Genomic DNA, 22,306 nt, shown 5'->3' on the forward strand with positions numbered 1-22,306 from the left:
TCTTTAACATTAATCCAACTGGGTTTGACAATCCCAGGGCTAAGGACCCCCCCTCCCAGGAAGGTTGGCTCACCTTAATCCTTGGAAGGAGATAATGTACTTCCCTTTGCAAAATTCCTGGCCCCTAGTGCAGTAGTTCCAAATTCGCCATGAGATTCTCCAGAAGCGTTCATCTTCCCCTTTTTCTTCTCCGTTTTTCTTTTGGATGTTGGCCTAATACAAGTTCTCTGGTACTCTGGACTCCCTTACTCACCCTCTAGAGTTCCCCTCCTGGCCATGGCTGCTTGTAACCATGTGGCTGACCTCTAAGTCGGTTTAACAAAAAACGGCATGGCTTTTTCTCTTCCATCTCTCCATCTTCCTCTGGGCAGCTGGGAAGATTTATAATAAAGCGTGCCTGCATTTTTTTTTAACTCTAATAAAAATTTCCTCCAGCTTCCTTTTGAGGCTCTTCTTAAATTCTTTCATTAATGAGACTAAGAACCTCAAGAGGGGACTCTGATTTCCCTAGTAACAGGTGGCAACTCCCATGGGACTCCTCAGAATTTCCGGTAACAAGCGTGGGAGAGCGAAGACATGAAATATAATACTGAAACTCTAAAACTAGACTTGATCTCTTCCCCCCACTTTGAGACAAGGTTTTACACCGACTATAACCTAGGATGATCTTGAATTTGTAGTAATTCCTCTGCCTCAGCCTCTGAGTATTAGGAGAATAGGTGTGTGCCACCACGTCGGGGTTTTTATTTAAATAGTTCAATATTGACTTAGTTAAGACATTTGCAATTCTTTTATTCAATCCTTGAATTAACTGCTTTTATTAATTTAAGAAGTAAAATTAATTTCACCTTTTTCCATCGGGTAGTTTTTTTTTAAAAAATTCCGACGTTTTTGCAGTTTCTCTCTCTATATACTTCATTCTCATTCATCACAGAGATAAATTCAGGGCCACAAAAAATTCAAGCTGCCTGCACGCTCCCCTTTCACACAATGTCTGTGTGCTTGCACAACATGTTTTGGTTCTTTTCTCATTTGCACGTTACTTCTCCTTCATCCTCCCATGACCCTCCAGCGATCTACTCTCCTCTGACAGCTCGCGTCTGGTGTTGTAGGAGCAGTTTTCCAAGCAGTTTCTTAATTAACCAGGCTGGGAGACAAGGTGGAGAGCCCCGCCCCTTAGGCGGGGCCACAGCTGCGGGCCGAACCAGGCGCCTGCTCCGGCTCCTTAACAAACGATCCCTTTACTATCTTCAGAGCAGAGACACACACAGCGGGCCAATCAGCGGCCGCGGCCCTCGGCGTCCGGAGCGGGGCTGGCCCCGCCCACTCCCAGCCTCCCGCGGGGGCCGTCCGAGCCTCGCGGGCTCCCGCAGGCCCCGCCCCCCGGGTAGGCGCGGCGACCATTGGCTGGCGCGCCGCTGGCTGTCGCCGCGGTTGCTGGGAGAGGGAGGTGGGGGCGGGGCCCGCGGTGGTCCAAGGGGCCCGAGAGAAAGGCTGCTGGGCGCGGGAGGGCGCGCTGGGCGGATTCGAGCGTCTCGGCGGCGGTTTGCCTGCCGGCCCGCGCGGCGGCGTCGCGGTGCGGGAACCGGTACCCGTTGACAGCTCCGCGTCTTCCGGCCGCGCCACTCGGGTGGCGGCTTCCTCCCTGCGCTCCCTCCGCGAGTCCGCGCGGCCTCTCTTGAGGCGGAGAAGCGGGGAGGCGGCGGAGGTCGTCGGGGGCGGCGGGCGGTGAGCGCGCTCCCGCTTCCCCGGCGGCGGCCGCAGGACAATGGAGGTGGCTGTGGAGAAGGCGGCGGCGGCGGCGGCTCCGGCCGGGGGCCCCGCAGTGGCGGCACCGAGCGGGGAGAACGAGGCCGAGAGCCGGCAGGGCCCGGACTCCGAGAACGACGGCGAGGCAGCCCGGCTCAACCTGTTGGACACTTGCGCCGTGTGCCACCAGAACATCCAGAGCCGAGCGCCCAAGCTGTTGCCCTGCCTGCACTCGTTCTGCCAGCGCTGCCTGCCCGCGCCCCAGCGCTACCTCATGCTGACGGCGCCCGCGCTGGGCTCGGCAGAGACCCCTCCACCCGCGCCCGTCCCCGCCCCCGCCCCGGGCTCCCCGGCCGGTGGTCCTTCGCCCTTCGCTACCCAAGGTGAGAGGGGCCCGCGAGGTGGCGGGCGCGACCCGCTGTCACGCGACTGGGGAGGAGAGAAGAGGGCCCCCGGCTGGCCGAGCGACTTGGCGGTCCCTCACTTTTGAGGCGCTCTGACGACTGCGGCGAGTTTGCAGCTCCCCGCTGCCTCCGCGAAGCTTTGTCCGGGTGCATATGATCCAGATCAGCTAGTGTCCACCCGGGTTCTGCGAGCACCGGGAGAGGAGAGGGAGGGAGGGATGGAGATGAAGTGATGGGGAGTTTCTTTGATGATTGATTGCAGATTGGTGGCCGTCTGTTTCGAATCTTGTGCGTTCGGGGCTCCTTTACCTTAATGAGTTCCCTCTCCTCTAGCCCCTCCGTTGGGGACAAAGGAACCGGGAGAAGGAGTTTTGTTGTCTGCCGCTTTCGGAGATCTTCTTTTGAGCGACACTATAAAGGACAGAAAGTAAATAGACTTCCAAAGTGTTTTGTACGCAGTAGTTGGAAGTTACTTTCTCTTTTGTGGTGTTACTGAGTAATTAGTTTTTGACAGGTAGTTCCCATTGCTTATGCTAACAGGTTTAAAGCATTTAAAGAACATTTTTTTTTTTTTTGCGAGAACGCTTGAAGTTTTTAACTTTTAATACTGCAAATATTTGGGCAGATTGATGTCTTTTAGAAATACGAAGTAACGGGAGAAAAGAAATCTGTTTCTGTTCGTGGTTTTTTTGTTTGCTGGTGTGTGTGTGTGTTGTTTGGCTTATGTAGCAGCCCAAATTTGTTCACAACTAGCAATCTTCCCGCCTCAGCCTCTCCAGAGAGAGGAGCATAAGGGGCACAGGCATGAGCCATCACACCTAATGGCTAGCCACTTTTAACATCTGTTTGGGAATAACTGCTTTGAATTAATAAGTTAAATAATTACAGTAGGTCGGGATGCACTTGTGGGCTTGGATTGTTGTCTTAGACTCACTTAGCTCTGAGAACAGTCTTTAGTTATAGGAAACTATTTACCATGGGTCTCTATTGTTATGCGGAGACCCTCAGACATAATCTATAGACAATTGAAGGTTTTTATATCAGTTGACTGGGACTACACCTAGGTATTCAGGGTGCAAATGTAACCTGTGTTCTCAACCTGTGAGTTACGATCCCTCGCCCTTACTACCCTTTCATAGGGGTCCCATTATAATTCATAACAGTAGCAAACTTAGACTTATGGAGTAGCAACAAGAGCATTTTATGGTTGGGGGGTCCCCACAACATGGTGAACGGTAGTAAAGGGTTATAGCATTAGGAAGGTTGAGAACCACTGCTTTATAGAGCAAAGAGGTTTTTTTTTTTCTCTCCCTCTCTAGACAGGGTTTCTCTGTGTTGCTTTGGAGCCTCTGACTCAAGAGATCTGCCTGCCTCTGTCTCCCAAGTGCTGGTCTTAAAGGCATGCACTACTGCCCAGCTGAGCAAACAGCTTTTAAAGGCAAAAACCACATCCTGTTACCTTGCCTGGCAGTTGAGGGGAGTGTGTGTGTGTGTGGGGGGGGTACTACAAACAAGCAGTTTCACAGAAGCTGAGATAAGCAGTTTTCTGGAGGAGGAGCTTTGCACAAGCAGACAGTTTAACAGAAGCCAACATAAATTAGCTGGGCATCTTGACATCAGGTTCTTAGAAGAGTTTGGTAATTTTCCACAAGATTCTTCAAAAGGAGGCCAAACTCTAGTAAGCCTCAAATGGCCTCAGCAATAATACAAGATTTAGAGGAACCTCTGCACTATCTTGCCCTGTCACCTTCCCTGGTTGGTTCTGTGGGCATGAGCTGAAACAATGACCTGTTCTAGCCGGGGCATGGCTGGTTTAAGAGCCAGTAGCTTAACAGTTTATTCTCTGATACATTGGCCATGAAGTTGAGGATGCAGGGTCCCACAGTTAGCTGAATCAGAATAAGAATCAACAGGCTAATGCTGACAGTAGGGTGGTCATTCTTGGGGACCAGGTAAACAAGGAACTGATAACAATTATCTGATCTGTGTCTCCTTTCTTTAAGGTTTTCCCTGACCATGGCAAGGTTTTCCTAATTATCCCTGATTGGTTGGCACTGAAACTGCAAGTTTCTCCCAAAACCTTGCCATGTTTCATAAAAAAGGTAGATGTAGCCTCCTTCAATTCTGTAGGACTACCTCTGCAAGGGAGGCAACTTGGCTCTCTAGCCTAGAAATAGATTTCTTCAAATGATGTAAGTCTGAGCGTATCTGGGAGTTCCCTAAAGTTTTGATTCCCAACAATCAAGGCTGAGGTGCCTATGGCAGCTGCACTGGCTGTTACTGTCCCTACTAGAATTGGGGCCTGTTTGACCTTTAACATTGAGACAAGGCCAGGTTGAGCTTTCCTCTCTTCTCCATTATAGGCATATATGTACAGGATAACATAGACCAGCATACAGAGAGTTAGGAGTGTGACTTTTCAGTGAATTAGAGGAGGCATGCTTAGTCGAGCAAGCCAGGTAGGGAGCTTCACGGGCATGAAAGAATATGCTGTCTTCTAGGCGAATATTGGTTCATTGGGTGTTTGAGCAAGCCTATTGTAAGGTGAAGAATCAGCAAGATTATAACTTGAGGACAATATGCAGGTAGATACTTTGTCCTTGGCAGGGTAACTCACCATTGGTAGGGTATGCATAAAATTGTAATTCCTGATGGCCTTTTTTCTAGCTAGTCTTCACAACCTGATAGATTCATATTGTTTTAACCCTGGAAAGGACATGAGAGAGTCTTATCCCTGATTTTTCTGAGTTCCCATGTCTATGTTTGGGGCTTATAGGAATAGTGTATCCTGGGTTAGTAAACTCTGGTCAGTCTGAGGAGTCTTAAGGAGTCTGAGGTCCAAGCGACAGACAGTCAATCTGTCATTGTCCTTAGTGGCTCTTTATTTTTTAGTTTGGAGTGATAACTCCAAGGGATGACACCAGCTGCTTGTACTGCAGTTGGCTTTTTTTGTTGTTGTTGTTGTTTGTTTTGTTTTGTTTTTCAAGACAGGGTTTCTCTGTAGCTTTGGAGCCTGTCCTGGAACTAGCTCTTGTAGACCAGGCTGGTCTTGAACTCACAGAGATCCGACTGCCTCTGCCTCCCAAGTGCTGGGATTAAAGGCCGGCGCCACCACCACCCGGCTGGACTGCAGTTGGAGTGGTGAGGATGACTGGATAGTCTCTTCCATACAGTTTCAGTTTCCAGGGTCCTTTATCCAAACCAAGTCTGGTGGGAACTGGTGGGCGGATTCTCTTCACTGTATGGTCAATGGCCTGGCAAGTTCCTGTTAAGCCTACAAGTATTTGAGAAGGGAATGATTAGACATTTCTGTTTGGAGAATAGCTCCGAGTTTGGGGAAGATGGGAAGTAGTTCCCCAAACATAATTTCAAAAAGAAGTAATTCCCTTCTAGTAAGGAGTACAATGGGCCCTGAGCAGGGCAAAGAGAGGATCACCAGTTTCCAGGATCAGTTTAGTTAGAGTCTCTTTAAGAGTTTTATTCATCCTTTCTGCTTGACCTGAGCTCTAGCCTATATTCACAATACAATTTCCAATTAATACCTTTGTCAGAATTTAAGACTCTTTGGCAAGGTTATTGCTGGACCCCCAAAGCTAGGGGCAGTTCAACCTATGATTTATTTTCTGAAGAAGTTTCTTAGTAACTATTGGAGCACTCTCTGGTAGGGTGGGCCTCCATGCATCTCAAGACACCAGCAAATATTTATAGCCAAAATAAGTCCAACTCCAAATGTTCCCCAGACTCATTTCGTCAAGCCTGGATCCTTTGTGGGATCTTCTCCCATTGGGGTTTGCCTGAGTACAAGTGGCACATCTAAAGTGTATTTAATTAAACTTTCAAATTGGGAACATAATCCCTGGGTCTGAGGAATTCAACAGTTTTTTGTGACTCCTAGGTGGGTGGCTTGGTGGAGGTCCATAACCCATCACCTTCCCAAACTCATGGGAAGGATGGATCTGCATTCAGCAACACCTACCATCCTTTATCCTGTATGGCTAGTTCTTGTTTTCATAGTCAGTTTCTGCTGGTATGCATTATGAGTGGTCTCATAAGTTGGGTTCTGGCAGGACATCTAAGACTTGGAGAGGCCCTCATGCTTCTAGGGCTACTTCTTGGGCAGCCAAGTCAGCTGCTCTATTATCTCTGGTTTCTGTGGAATCTCCTTTGTGGTGTTCTTTGCAATGGACAGTGGCTACCCTCTTGGGTAACTAGATAGCTTCTAATAGGGCTATTTCTTCTCTGTTTTTGGTTACTTTTTCTGCTGAAAAAGTTCTCTTTTCCCTGGGCCATGGTGAAAGCATATTGCCTGTCAGCATGTATGGTGACAGCATAGTCTTTCCCCCAGTAGAATGCTTGGGTCAAAGCTAAAAGCTCAGCTTGTTGAGCTGAGGTTCTCCTACTTAAAGATTGTGCCTAGATAGTCTTATCTTGGGTCACTACTGCTACTCCTGCATACCTGATACCATCTTGAAGGCCTGATAGACTGAATTAAGTTTGTCACAGTCTGTCACTTCAAGACAGTCATGCAGAGGTTCTGTCTGGTCATCATCCCACAGGAGACTGAGTCAAGGGGTGACATGCAGAGTTGATCCGGAAGCAGGACTTTGTATTGGGTCCCTTCACCCCACTCCAGGCATTAGGTATCTCTTGGGTTCCCCAAGAGGGCTTCAATAGAATTTGGGGTTGCCAGGAACAGTTCTTGCCCTAAGTAAAGTTAATTTCTCAGCTGCTTTTACCAGCAGGGTGGTGGCAATTATATCTCTTACACATGCTGGTCATCCAACTGCAACTGGATCAAGTCTCTTGGACAAATAGGCCACCAGTCTTTTCCAGGGTCCCAGAGTTTTCATGAGGTCCCCTTTGGGAATGCCTCCAGCTCCATCCACATCCACAAGTAGAAGGGCTTAGTAAACATCTGAAAGGGCCAGGGACCTTTTCAAGACTTCGAAGAAGGCCCTCTGCTTAGTCTCAGTTCATTCCAAAAGTTTTGTGCCACTTGTGCTGACATATAAGGGCTTGGCTATCTCAGCAAATCCATTTTTGTAACCTGCAATACCCGATTCCCCTAGGAATTCCTGTACTTGTTTTCTCGATATGGGAGCAAGGATTTTCAGGATGGCTGAAATACATTGTAGGACAGCAAATGCTTTCCTTCCTCTAGGTTGTAGCCTAGTTATATGACCTGAGGGATACACAGCTGAACCTTCTTGGTGAGACTCTGTACCCTAGGGCTTGGAGAGATTCTAAAGGCCTTCTGTTGCCTGTCTACATCCTCCTCAATGGTCAAAGATATGAGGAGGTCATCTATACACTGGAGTATACACTGCTTTATGGATATTTTTGTCTAAATTCCATTCTTGGGACTTCATCAAACAATGTTGGTGAGTTTTTGAATCCTTTCTCCTGGTCTGTTTCTTCTCATTGCAGCCATCACCACATTGGGAGAGCTTCTTTTCCTATCTTTGAAAAGTTGACATCTGTTCATCCCTTCAGATCCCTTTGTCTTAGTTAGGATTTCTGTTGCCGTGAAGAGACACCATCACAGCAACTCTTAGAAAAGGAAACATTTAATTGAGGTGGCAGCTTACAGTTCAAAGGCTCGGTTGATTATCATCATGGTGGGGAGCGTCAGCAGACATGGTACTGGCTACATCTTGATCAGAAGGCAACAGGATTCAGACACTGAGCAGTATCTTGAGCATAGGAAACCTCCGCAGTGACACACTTCAGCCAATAAGGCCACACCTACTCCAACAAAGCCTCACCTCCTAATATTGCCACTCCCAATGGGCCTATGGGGGCCAATTACATTCATACTATCACACCCTCTAATTTCTGCAACTTCCTCCTTATTTGGGAACAACTGCATGGCAACGGTAATATTAGTGGCTCACCAGTTATCTAGGGCATCTAGGCTTATGGAGGTCAACAGCCTTTATGCCTCAGAGGGCTTTTCCAGTAACTCGGCGGGCAATTTTGTCATCATGTTCTTGAGAATCCTGACTTACCTTGGATAAGTTGGTAGGTTTTATGGTTGCCACTTTTAATTCTCACAATGATGTTTGGCAAGAAGTTTCCAGTACCTCCTTACCTTCATTGGTATTAGAGTCCCAACTGAGTCCAGTTGATGGGAGGGTTCACAAAGTAGAAGGTTCTCTACTTTGGGAAGTGTCCTGTTATGCCTAAATTATGGACCCCCAAATGAATTCACGGAGCCCGGTTTCCAATGCAAGTTACGTGAGGGTCTTTAATGTACAAACTTGAGTTAGAACCACCCCTTTCCAGCACCCCAGCGTGGTATGGCCATGAACCTGGGAAGAGAGAACTTTTAAAGGGGAAACGCCATAATCAGGGGAGTTGATGTCCTATCATCTTGGGATTGGGTAAGGAAGGCATAGGATAAGGTAGTTTTCTGAAACCATTGGTCAGTTTTGGGGCGCAAAACACTAACAGCTATAAATTACTGGCAAGGTATCTTCAAGGACAGGATTTCTCCTAGGAACATCTGTACCTCGTTAAATTTTATGACTCTGTTCCTTAATTGGTGATTTCTTAGGGTATCCCTTCAGTTTCCGCTATTGCAGCATATTTCTAGAGCTGAGACCAGCCCCTGCTCATTATATAGCCTAAGATGAAACCCCTTCTTTAAAATGGAGTTTGCAAAGCCCATCTTTACATCTACCCAGCCCCAGAGCCTACTACTTTCCAGCCAGATTTGGGTTTCCTTGGCTATAGTCAGGGTAGCCAGGAGGTCCTGGCAATCACCCCAAGTCATCGTGTGTGTATAAAGTCTCCGACAGACTGATAAGGTCCTGTCCTAAAAGGGAGTGTTTTGGGTCTTCTGATTATATAAATCACTTGTGGAGAAAGGGACCACTTCACTTCTCTCAAGGGGAGAGCAGATGATGGCCTCACAGCCTCAGACAAAGCATGTCTGGCCGCCCCGTGCCTCAGTGTAAGCAGGAGAGAAAGGACCAGATGTAATAGCATCAGCCTCCTGACCTCTCCTCCACGGAGAACCATTTTCTCTAGCCCCTTTCACATTTCTCATTGGTCCAGTCAGAACACAAGGAGGCAGCATATCCATCTCTTTAGGTGGACCAGGCATAAACTAGCTGGGGCATCTTGGTCTCAGGTTCCTAGAACTGAGTTTAGTAATTTTCCCCTGGGCTTTCTATCAAGGAGATCAAATTCTAGTCAAACCTAAAATGGCTTCTGCAAGGCTACTAGATGGAGGAACCTCTGCACACCCTTACCCTCTCACAGAATACTCAAGTTTATGCTATTGTTATTCATAATAAACTGCCCATTTGTCGGATCCTTGAGTTGCCTTTGCTCGCCATCTGTGAAAGAAACTTGGGCTACTTTATTAGGTTGCAGGTAAGGTGGAATATCAGATCATTCACTGTAGCTTGTTTCAAAGAGGCTTATTTACTGGAAAGGTAGTACAGGTATAACTTAAATCTTATTCTTCTGTTTGTTTGTTTTTCGACACGGTTTCTCTGCGTAGTCCTGGCTGTACTGGAACTCATTTTTTTTCTTTTCTTTTAAGATTTATTTATTTATTATGTATACAGTGTTCTGCTGCATGTATGCCTGCAGGACCCAAGAAGGCACCAGATCTCATTATAGATGGTTGTGAGCCACCATGTGGTTGCTGGGAATTGAACTCAAGACCTCTGGAAGCACAGTCAGTGCTCTTAACCTCTGAGCCATCTCTCCAGCCCCTGGAAGTCATTTTATAGACCAGGCTGGCCTTGAACTCATGAGAGAGCCCCCTGCCTCTGCTTACTGAGTGCTGGAGTTAAAGGCATGCACCAACACTATCTGGAAAATCTTATTTGTTGCTTGTTTTTGAGACACGACTCACTATGTAAACCCTGGCTGGCCTCTGCCTCCTGAGTGTTGGTTTCAAAGGCATGCTCTATCAGGCCCAGATAAGATAAGTCTTAGTTCTTAAGTTATATATGTATGTAATACTTAATGCTTATATTGATGCTGGGGAATAAGCCTTGTGAATAAAATCACACACTACCATGAAGCCCCCAGTTCTTAATTCTTAGGCACATTTTAAGGTTTCTTTTTGTTCCCCCTCCCCCATGTTCTTCTTAATGTGTGTTTTGCTCGTATGTATGTATGTATAATGTGTGCGTGGTCTACAGAGCGAGTTTCAGGACAGCCAGAGCTGTTATCACAGAGAAACCATGTTAGAAACAAGTGAAAAAAAAAAAGGAAACGTTTAAATAAAAATATGTTTTTATACTAAGGAAAAGACAAAATGAACCCCTGTGTAAAGGTTTAAAGTTACTTATTATTTAAAGTAAGTTCTTTCTAGCCCAAGCTGCCCTTGATTGGATCTGTGGTGATTGATCTTCCTTCCCCAGCCTCAACTGCTAGCTAGGATTACAGCTGTGAACCATAATATCTAGCTATTAAAGATTTTGTTAGTTTTAACATTTTGTGTTCTTGCATCTCCCATGACTTACATTTTGAAGTTTTCCCCTCCCATCATATAGTCTCAGGAGGATTGAAATCCCTCATAACCAGGCTTGGCGGCAAGCACCTTTCCTGCTCCGCCATCTTACCAGCCCAAGGGTTTTTTGTTGTTGTTGTTGTTACCTGCCTCCAATCTCTGTCAGTCTCCCTTCTTTTCTACATGTCTCTTTCCCATGTTTATGACTTTCTGTATTGTTTTGTAACCCATTGAATTTAACCAGGGACCGTCTTTGTGGCCAGAGGTTTGTGGGCTCACTAGTAAGTATGCAACTGAAGACGACTTTCCATTTCTAGAATTGTCAGTAGTCAATAGTAGCAGAAAGCGTAGGGGTTCTCCTGGGTTCCTCCCCCATTCATGGTTGGTTGTTGACAGGTCTGGTCCCGTACCTGTAACTACAGCTGCTGTTAGTTTCTGGCCGTGTCTATGCATTTTGCAGGATTTCTGTTTTCTAACTCTTGAATTTTTTCTGCCCTCTTTTCCTTGGTGTTCCTAAAGTTTAGAGTGGGTTATATAAATGTCTTGTTTAGGGCTGAACCCATGCCCATCATTTATACTTATATTCTTCTGCTTCTTCTGCAGCTGTGAGTCTTTATGCACTATGGTTCACTGCAGTCTTTGATTAAGACTAAATAGCACTTGTTTCTATAGATAGGATATTTAGTAGGCACTTTTATACTATGGGTATTTACTAACCAAGAATAGTAAGTGCTCCATACTCCTTTGGGTTTATGATTTACCCAAGCATGGGTGGTTTTGTTTTTGTTTTGAGATGGGGTCTTACTCTATAAACTTTCCTGGAGCATACAGAGATCCACCTGCCTTGGCTTCCCGAGTTCTGGGAGTAAATACATGTGTTATCACACCTAACAAGGATGAATTTTTAGTAGGCTTCCAGTATTAGGAGGCATAGATTCCGTCTTAAGGAATATGCCTCAAATCCTAACAGAAGGCAGTTGGTTCCCTTAGAACAGTCATGCCACGGTTGCAATTGGGCATCATTCCAGGCAGATTAATATTGTAGTTTGTAGAGTTCACAGCTCAGTGAGATTCTCCCACCCCAACCCCCCCCCCCAGCAGCCTTTAGAGCACTTTCTGGCACTTGATAGCCTAGCCAGAAAGGGAGGAAGTTTCTAGCTCAGTTCCAGCTTGATTTCTCTTATGTCTTGGAACTCAAGTGTATGGTGTCATCAGTAGTAGAGGTTTTGTTGTTGCTGTGTTGCCTCCCTTTTATGTATGTATGTGTATGTATGTATGTATGTATGTATGTATGTATGTACTTGGAGATAGGGTCTCTACATAGCTCTGGCTACCCTGGAACTCACAGAGATCCACCTACCTCTGCCTCCCAAATTGCTGGGATTAAAATCATATACCACCAAAGCTGGCCTAGCAGTAAAGTCTTATTATCTACATCTGGTGTGCAACCTAGAGGAACAGCAAGATCATATATTTGGGGAGGATTTCTATATGAGTGTGTCTCTTTGTGGGTGTGTGTACAAGAGTACAATGCTTGTAGAGGCTAGAAGGTATTGGATTCTTCAAACTAGAGTTACAAATGACAATGATCTGTCCAGTAAGGTTGCTAAGAGTCAAATTATTATCCATATGGCCCTCTTTGACAAAATAGCAGAGTCTCTTAACCACTGAGCCATCTCAAAACCCTAGGACTGAGATTTTTATTTAGTGATGATTGCTTCTAGAACCAGCATTGTGTGGCCATGTAGGTTCTCTTCTTTCAAACTCGTACTTAAAAATAATTTTTTTTGCATGATTGTATTTGTCTTTCATGTATGTCTGTACACATGCATGCTTGATGCCGTTGGAGGCCCTAAGAGGATATCTATGCACTCTATGCATAGTGACCACTGAGGCCAGAAGAAGGTCAAGAACCCCCAGAATTGGTGTTCTAGACCTTAGTGAGTCCTTCATATGCTTGGAATAAGGTTTACTTCATTAACATCATTTTTCTCACGAATTTCTAAGTATAAATATCATGAATCAAACAATATCTATTGTCACAATTTTCTGTCCCACCAGCAGCCTCCAGATAAACACACCAAGGCTTATATTAATGATGGAGGATTCTCATTGGCTAATAAATGAACTGCCTTGGCTCTTTGATAGGGCAAGATTTAGATAGGTGGAGTAGACAGAACAGGAAAAAGGAAGTGAGGTAGATGGCTCAGACAATTGCCCCGCCTCTACTCTCTGGGACAGACTGCCATGCCTCTCCTCAGTGAGCCAGATGCGATGAAGCCAGCCGCCGCCAAGTCAGACATGCTGAATCTTTCCTGGTAAGACACCACTTTATGGTGTTACACAGATTATTAGATATGGGTTAGTCAAGATGTGAGTAAGAGGCTGAAACTAATGAACCAAGCAGTATTTAAAAGAATACAATTTGTGTGTTGTTATTTTGGAGCATAAGCTAACGGGTGGCCGGGAGCCAGGCAGGATGAAAAGCAGGCCTGCCCACAGCTCCTCACTACAGAATGGCGCCCAATGTGGATAACTGAATCCACAGAAAGCTTGAGAAAGCTTGGGAAAGAATAGCGTAAAGCATGTTTTCTTGGTCGTAGCAATTTCTAGGGCTGGCTCTGCTTGCAAGAGACAAGCAAACGCTCTCATCTAAGAGAGGCTTCCTGACTCAGCTTTAGCTGCTAAACCCTGCAGCTCTTTTAAGAGTTCCTGCCACGAAACACTTAAAAGGTGTTGATGAAAAACCGACCGCATTCTTTTCGATTTTCAGCTGTCGCAGGAAAAAAGTTGTGCTGTTTTAAAATGCCAGCTTTCTGGGCCATCCTGCCAGTGCAAACTCTGACTCTTTCAAGCAGGTGGTCCTGACTATTGAGCTTTTGAGTGTTGTTTAACACTGTTGCAGCTTTCTTGCTGGCAAGGACCTTGAACCGCTACAGGGTTGTGGTGATAAACATGGCTACAGCCAGTACCTCTGCCAGAGGCTGGAAAGCTAAGGAATGGGCTGGATCTAGCTGACAAAGCAATGGCTTTAGTCTTACCGATATTGTTTGGTAAATTAAAGACTCATGTGGTCACAAAAAGAGAGATATACAGTAAAACAAAGATTCAAAGTTGAAGAAAACGTCTAAATGGTTTACAATGTGTTAAAAAATATGTGCAGGCTAAAGGTTAAAGTTCTTAAAAGTAAAAAAGAAAAAAAGGAAGTAGTTTGTTGTGGTGGTACACACCTTTAATCCCAACACTTGGGAGGCAGAGGTAGTTTGACCTCTGTGACTTCAAGGTGTGGTAGCACACGCCTTTAATCCCAATGCCTGTGAGGCAGAGACAGACAGATCTCTGTGAGTTCAAGGTGTTGTAGAACACACCTTTAATCCCAGCACTGGGAAGACAGAGGCAAGTAGATCTCTGTGACTTCAAGGACAGCCTGGTCTAAGGTATTCCAGGACAAAGATATATAGAGAACCTGTCTCAAAAAATAAAAGTAAAAATAAATGAAATAGAGGTTAAAACAAAGCTGCACAAAGATGGAAAATATACGGAGAACCTTGATACTGTATGCTATTATGCTCTCTTTGGATTGTTTGAATGCTGAGGAAGGAGCAACAGCTGCTAAAAGATATTTGTTTATAAATGCTGCTGAACTAATCCAACATAGATATTTTGAAAATACCTTGACTTCAGAATTTGGATCTAAGGATATGATACTTTGGAAAAGAGATTCTTCTTTTGTTTTTACAGAAAATGAGACCATATGGATTGCTTCTATCCCAATATGGTATGATAGATCACGCCCTCCTGAAAGGTTGCTGTGAACACCCTCAAAAAATTACTTCGCTCAACTGCCGACTGAGATGAACCTGGCACACAGGTTACACCATGAAAGATTTGATTAACAGTGTCCCCATTCAGCAGGAAGCAGTTTGAAGAGAAATAACTGTGCCCATATTCCCAAATATTGTTTATAAATGTTCTTTTACATTTAAAGGGGGATATGATATAGATATGAATAATTTGCATTAATGTGGATTTTGCTTTAGAGATTTAAATTTAAGGTTAATTTTGTTATACGTATTTGTGTTTCTGATCTTGATTAAGGTATTGTGATTGTGTAGTTCATTTTAAAAATGTAATGTATAATTAAGAAATATAGGTTGTTAATGGATAATCATCAATAATATTAAAGCTTATAGTCATGGTAGTTAGATTTTCTAGATTTATATAGAGATATATTTCAGTTAGATAGGCATTCCTAATATCTTTCAAAGACTATAGAATGTGGCATTTAATGTTTTAATGACTTAGATTTTTCATGACAATGAGACATGTCTGCTCCTGGCAGCACCAATCTACATCAAGAGGAAGATGGGCATCAAAGAGGCTCCGTATGGAGTTTGACAGCAATTTGTACAAGAAACTGCTCTTGCCTGGACTATTGCATAAACTGGACATAGAGAACCCTCAGAGAGAAGACTGCTGAACTTGCCTAAAAGTGAGATGATCTTTTGGGGTTCCTGATTCATGAAAGAGTCTGTGAGACATTCTACAGGACACAGCAGATACTGACTGAACTGCCTTTGAAATTTCCTGCTTTATGGAAATGTCTGCTGGAAACTATGGGCCTGTAGGCTGAAGATGGATGCCCCAACGGTACAGAGAAACTTTGGGTGACTGTCCAGGCAGCGAGATGTCTCTGTCATTTCTAGAGTTTTGGAAGTAGCTTACTTCTTGTTCACCTAGGTAATATTGTGTCCTTCTGGAGTCTTTGGTGGAGTTGAAGAATAAATAGATAGTTATAGTTTTCCTTAGTTATGATAAAAGATAAAGTAGATATAAATATTGTGACTGTAATTCCTACTTGATAACTGTTTTGTTATATGTAACTTTACTATGTTAAAGTTAAAGCCTTTCTTTTTTGTTTAAACAGAAAAAGGGGAAATGATGGAGGATTCTCATTGGCTAATAAATGAACTGCCTTGGCTCTTTGATAGGGCAAGATTTAGATAGGTGGAGTAGACAGAACAGGAAAAAGGAAGTGAGGTAGATGGCTCAGACAATTGCCCCGCCTCTCCTCTCTGGGACAGACTGCCATGCCTCTCCTCAGTGAGCCAGATGCGATGAAGCCAGCCGCCGCCAAGTCAGACATGCTGAATCTTTCCTGGTAAGACACCACTTTATGGTGTTACACAGATTATTAGATATGGGTTAGTCAAGATGTGAGTAAGAGGCTGAAACTAATGAACCAAGCAGTATTTAAAAGAATACAATTTGTGTGTTGTTATTTTGGAGCATAAGCTAACGGGTGGCCGGGAGCCAGGCAGGATGAAAAGCAGGCCTGCCCACAGCTCCTCACTACATATTAATTATAAATGCTTGATATTATCTCAGGCTAATTACATTACATTTTAAGTTAACCCATATTCTATATTTATGCTCTGCCATATGGTGGTATCTTTAGCATGGCACATTCATCTCCTGCTACATCTGCATCTGGCTGGTAACTCCAAATTCTGCCCTTCTTCTTCCCAGCATTTTCAGTTTGGCTCTCAAGCCTAGCCTGATCCTGTTCAGCTACTGACCTGTTAGCTTCTTTATTAACCAATAAGAGTAATACGTATTAACAGTATATAGAAGGATTAATCCACAACATTTCCCCCTTTTGTCTAATTAAAAAGAAAGGTTTAACTTTTCAACAAAAACAGTTAAGAATTACAGTTACAATATCCAGTCTATTTGCATATGGCAAAATTAGAGAAATTATTCTTATTAATCTATCTTATCTTAGTGAGTCTAAAGTTTTATACCTAATTTACTTTTTATTATAACTAAGGAAAACTATAAGTTTTACTATTTAGTATTTAACTCCATCAAAGACCCCAAAAGGATGAAATGTTACCTAATCTAATTATTCTTTATCAATATAACATCAGGAGTCAGATATCAGAGTGAAACCATGAAAGATCAGAAGCAGGGGAGCAACCACCAGTGACTTCCTAACTCTTCCATTCCTTCCTTCAGAAAGACTGAGGTCTTCTTTCAGCCCCACCTCACTACTTCCTGTTTCCTATCTGTCTGCAGTCTTCCAGACCACTATGGTTAATTTAGGTTGGCTAGTAACTGGCTCCACCCTCTGAATCCAAGCATGCTTTGTCAGAATACAGTCAAAAGCATTCTCAGTTTAGCTCATCTAATCTTGTCCTGTTCAGCTATTGGCCAGTCAACTTCTTTAGTAACCAATGAGAGCAATACATATTCACAGTATACAGAAGAATTATTCCACAGCTCAGGCTGGTCTCAAATTCTTTATCTTCTACCTCCCAAGTGCTGACATAAGACTGTGCCACGCTTCAGACTCATAGTTTTACTAAGTAAACATATTTCAAGTTAAAATATAAAACCGTTTGTAGCTGGGTGATATTGATGATCAATCACCTTTCTCCTCTGTTTCCATTCAGAGTGCCAAGACCAGGAATGCTAGTCAGTAGGAATGAAATATCTGCTAGATTTTTCCATGTTCAATGACATAAGTAAGTGTTGTTTTCAGCTAGAGGCCTTACCATCAGGTTGTAGAGAGGAACCAAGCCTTGGCAAGAGCAAGTGATGTTTAGGCTGAGGGGTTGTTCCATGGGACGCCTTTGGCCAATGATTTGGCACGATGTAACCCATTCCTGACACTGGAGATTTCACTTGGCATTTTGGGACATTTTGATGTATCTTGTTGGAGCATTGTCTCCCCTATTATTTGGTGATTCCATTTAGATTTCTTACATATATGTATATATTTTCGGAAGCTTCTATAGCAGTGTTTCTCAGCCTTCCTTTTACTTAGACACTTTAATACAATTTCTCATGTTGTGGTGATCCCCCAACCATAAAATTATTTTCTTTGCTACTTCAGAATTGTAATTTTGCTACTGTTATGAATTATAATGTAAATATCTGTTTTGCTAGTCTTAGGTGATCCCTGTGAAAGAGTGGTTTAATCCCCCAAAGGGGTCGCAACCCACAGGTTGAAACCACTATTCTACAGTAGTAGGTTTCCATATGATTTTTCTGATATTAGTTGTTTCTCTCTGTATTCCCTCTTTTACTTTTCTCCCATCCCTCTCCCTGTTTAATCCTATTCTAGTTTCCCCTTTACCTTTCCATAACACTTGATTTTATTTGCTCCTTCCTCTGGTGATCCTTTCCTCCCTCCCTGGTCCTTTACTTAAGTCCCTCAACTTGGTGGTTATTCAGATTGTAGCACACCTATTGAAAGCTTAAAAGCTGATATCCATATATAAGTGCAAACAGACTGGTCTTTTGGGGTCTGGGTTACTTCTTGAGGTCATTTTATTAATTTTTCCTAGTGCCTGTGCTAATGGTGTTCTGTGCAGAAAGTCCTTTCTGTGCCAATGAATTTAAGACCATTTCCTACTCTTTTCTATCAGATTCAGTGTATCTGCCCTTATGTTGAGGTGTTTGAAATCCATTGGACTTGAGTTCTATGCAGGAGTGGTGATAAGTTAAGTATGGCTCTATTTGGATTATTCTACCTGAAGCCAACCAGTTTACACAGTATCATTTGCTGAAAATGCTGTCCTTTTCTAGGGTGTCTTTCTGGCTTCTTAATCAAAATTCAGGTGTTCATAGGTGTGTGGACTCTTGTTTTCGTCTTCAATTTGATTAACATGTCTGTCTTTATGCCACTACCATGCTGTTTTTATTGTTACAGCTCTGTGGTACAATTCATCTCTCCAACTCCAGCTCCGTCTGTTCATTTTTTTTCTTTTCTCTCTTCTTCACTCTTCTCTTCTCCCCCCTCTCCCCACTTCTTTTTTTGGCAGAGTCTTTATGTAGCCATAGCTGTCTTGGAATTAGATTTGTAGAGCGGACTGGCCTGACTCATAGAAGATCTGCTAGCCTTTGCCTTCTGAGTGCTGGTATGAAGACATGCACATCATACCCAGAAGTTGATTTTCTTAATTAGTAGCATTTAAAGAGGTAAAGTTTAAAATTTCTTTAGTGATTAGTGATATTTGGGTCCCACATGATTTTTTTTTAAAGTATTACTTTGGCACTATTTTTGTTTTTGTTTTTTGTAGTCCATACTAGCCTTGAATTAGCAGTGTAGCCAGAAATGTTCTCCAGCTGTCTATGTAGCCATGGATGGCCTTAAACTATTAATCTCTTGCCTCCTGAGTGCTGGGATTAGTATATGAACTAACATGTAGCTGCTGCTCTTAACTTCTGAGCCATCTCTCCAGCCCCCAGCTCAGGGTTTTTGGAGGTCTTTGTTGTTACTGTTTTTGAGATCTTGTCTTGGGGCTCTTTCCCTTCAGCACCCCCATCCTCTGGTTACAGTTACCACCTGGATTTCTGATCACCACCACCCCACCCCATCCCACCTCTTTCTGGGATTACAGTCGCGACACCTGGGTTTGGTTTGGTTTGGTTTGGTTTGGGTTTTGCTTGTTTTGTTTCCAAACACATGAGTATTAAGGCAAATGTTATTACCCGAGTTCAATTCCTGTCTGGCCCTGCATTTTTGATATACACTAAAAAGTAGTCTTCAGAAGAGATGGGGAGTCATAGTGTATAATAAAAACAACAACAATGGAGGTGAGGGAAAAATAGAACTTTTTATTAGAAATTAACTTTGGATGTAACGATTGAAGGGCTAGGAGTTGAACTCAGTGGTAGGACACTTGCTGTGCACAGCCCTGAGTTTGGCCTTTAGTACTTTAGGTATGCGATACTTCTCAGTTGAAGGGAGCAGTTGAGGCTGCCACAAACTCTAATGGTAGTTTTATGTAGTTTAGGGGGAAAAAAACTGTCATAATGTTCAACTTATCAAACACTACAGTTGCCCTGAAGTTACACGCCTTTATATATTATAATCTCTATTTTTGTTTTGTTTGGTTAGTTTGCTTTACCAAACTTCCAAATTATCATTTATACGTGTTTTGGGTAAACAGATTTATGGAACTTGATAATTGTTTTTTAAATAAAACGATTTAAGGTTATGGTTAACCATTTCTAAGCCTCTGTCATAAAACATATAGTCTCACTTCATGGGAATTCCTATATGGAGGTTGCTTACAAAAGCCCCTCAGTTTTAGTAGCCTTGGAAGTCCCTACATTGCATGGTACAGAACACATGGACAGCTCCATGGAAAGTGATTGTGGCAGGAAGTGATAGTGCATGCTTTGTGATCCTAACAATTTAGAGACTAAAACTAGAGAATGAGTTCAAGACCACCCTGGACCTTTTTGTTTGTTTGTTCCTTCCTCCGCCCAGAGAAAAAGTGAAGCAAGTAAATAAGGAGTTCTTCCATTTGATCTGTACTGAAGGTTGAGCTGATGGCTTGACTCCTCACCAGTTTGGGATATTACAGAAGCAGAGCCCAGAGAAATCAGGGCTGCTCATAGTAGATGACAGCCTGGTGTTCCTGGGAATTAAATACACAATTAGCTGACAAGGAGATATGTGCTCTATAGAAAGCTATAACCATTTTGTGAGTAACTCTGGCTATTCTAGAATTGTTCTGTATATTAGGCTGACCTTGAACTCAGAGATCTGCTTGCCTCTGCTTTCCAAGAGCTGGGATTAAAACCATCCAGTACAACTAATTCCTAGCTGCTATCCAATTTGTGCTTTGTAGTATCAGCTATATGGAATTGATAAGTACGTTTTTCTACCAGCCTTGATTTCTTTCAGTCCTTGAGGCCTTATCCCAGCTATGATGATGATAACATTTGTCTAGGCAGAGCAGCATTAGAGTGGCATAGCAGGCACCTCATAGGCACTTAGCAGTTCACTGTAAGCTTAGGAGCAGTGACCAAAGGGGGAAGTGGGGTCAAGAATCTGAAAACTAGCAAGTTTCTTTGTTTGGGAACCACGCTTTAAGTACATTTGGTGGCTTGGAATTAGTAAGAAGCTATCATTGTTAACATGGCATTTAAAAATGTTATCTCTTGGGAGCTTGAGAGATGATTCAGTGGTCAAAGTCATTGCTGTTCCTGCAAAGGACTGAGGCTCCTGGCACCCAAATTGGATAGCCCAACTGCATGTATGTAGCTCCAGGTCCAGGGATTCTGATGCCCTCTTTTGGCCATCTTGATTACATATAAGCATGTGGTACACATACAAACAACCACAGAAACACATTAAAAAATAGGATTTTAAGAGATCTCAAAAAACTTTTTTTATCCTTTTAAATATTTTTATGTTTATGTAATTTATTATGTACCAGATATACTAGTACTATAATAGGTACATATTAAACATAGGATATACAAATTGTTATACCTAGTTCGTTGTGCACCACAAGGAAGGAGAGAGACAATGCTGTTTCTCCTGACAGCACCAAGTAAGGGCAAAATCAGGGTTTATAAGCACGCACACGCACAAAATCACAAACAAATTTTTGCCACATTACAGCTATAATTTTCACCAATCAGAAATCAAAGATTAGGGACTTTCCTTGTGTGTTCCATCATTATCAACTAACATACAATGCAAGCCTTTCAGTCCAACCAATCAGATTTATTTGTTCTTTCTGTTGTTAGGAACAGCCATGATGTTTCTAGAAAACTAAAGATGTATAACGGCTATTTCTATGGTTTAGGGAGGTGGTTGGTCAGCCAATGGAAAGTTCCCAGCTCCCCTGGGGTTTGGGAACCTGAACTTAATTTCACTCTGCAGGTAAAATGGAGTCTGAAGTCAAAATGGCAGTACTTAGGACAAGATGCTTTTGCCTGCCTCTTTTAAAATACTTTTTTTAATGCCATAAATCATAAACATAAGTCAAATTACCTCATGTTCTTTCTTTTTTTTAAACATAGTTTTCAAAAATTTTTCAAATGCTTATCCTCCTGTTGATTTGTATTTTCTTGAGCCCTGGGGATCTTATGTTTGGCAATTGCTGATTTCAGCAGCTCCAACCTATCTTCCTGATTTCTTCTTATATTACCAGGAAGAGACCATGAGATTCCTAGAGTCTATATCTCTATACAGGTATATGTTCTTTATATGTTTCCTGCTGTAGACTTCATTGTCATGTGACTTATCTTTTTTCCTCTTTTCGTTGAAAGTAGATTTTTTTTTCTCACATAGTATGACTTGATTACAGTGTCCTCCCAGTTCTTCTCCCCATCTCCACCCCCAATCTGGGTCCACCCCTTTCTCTCATTAGAAAACAGACTTCTAAGGGATAATAAAATAAGAAAAAACAAAAACTTTAGGATAAGACAAAACAAACAGAAGACAAAGAGCCCAAGAAAAGTCAGAAGAAACAGATACAGACACAGAGACCCACTCATTTGAACACTTAGGAATCCCATAAAAACACTAAACTGGAAGCCATAATATTATACTCAGAGGATCTGTAGAGTAAAAAGAGAGAAGAAAAAAACATAAATAAGATAAAATTAAAAAAGAAAGGCCAGTTTAAAGGCCACACCTTTAATTCCAGCACTTGGGAGGCAGAGGCCAGTCTGATCTACAGAGTGAATTCCAGAATAGCTAGGGGCTACACAGAAACACTGCCCCTGTGGGTGGGTGAGTGGGTGGGTGGGTGGATGGATGGATGGATGGATGGATGGATGGATGGATGGATGGATGGATGGATACACGGACAGAAGGAAGGAAAAGTAAAAGCCTGGCAGGACATTATGAAGCAAGGACCCTCCAGAG

At 43.1% G+C, this 22,306-nt stretch overlaps 1 protein-coding gene across 2 annotated transcripts in view; it reads left to right on the forward strand.

The window, feature by feature from the left end:
- Window positions 1-1,494: 1,494 nt before the first annotated feature.
- Window positions 1,495-22,306, forward strand: part of Trim24 (tripartite motif containing 24) — a 114,730-nt gene continuing 93,918 nt past the window's right edge. The window contains exon 1 of one of the 2 annotated variants that reach the window (XM_038317980.2): window positions 1,495-2,132. In XM_038317980.2, coding sequence (XP_038173908.1) covers window positions 1,769-2,132 — 364 coding nt within the window. In that variant the 5' untranslated portion in view covers window positions 1,495-1,768. The remainder of the gene's footprint in view (window positions 2,133-22,306) is intronic. The other variant, XM_038317981.2, reaches the window with a different exon arrangement.

Source organism: Arvicola amphibius, chromosome 2 (genome assembly GCF_903992535.2).
Source record: "Arvicola amphibius chromosome 2, mArvAmp1.2, whole genome shotgun sequence".
Lineage (NCBI taxonomy): Eukaryota > Metazoa > Chordata > Mammalia > Rodentia > Cricetidae > Arvicola > Arvicola amphibius.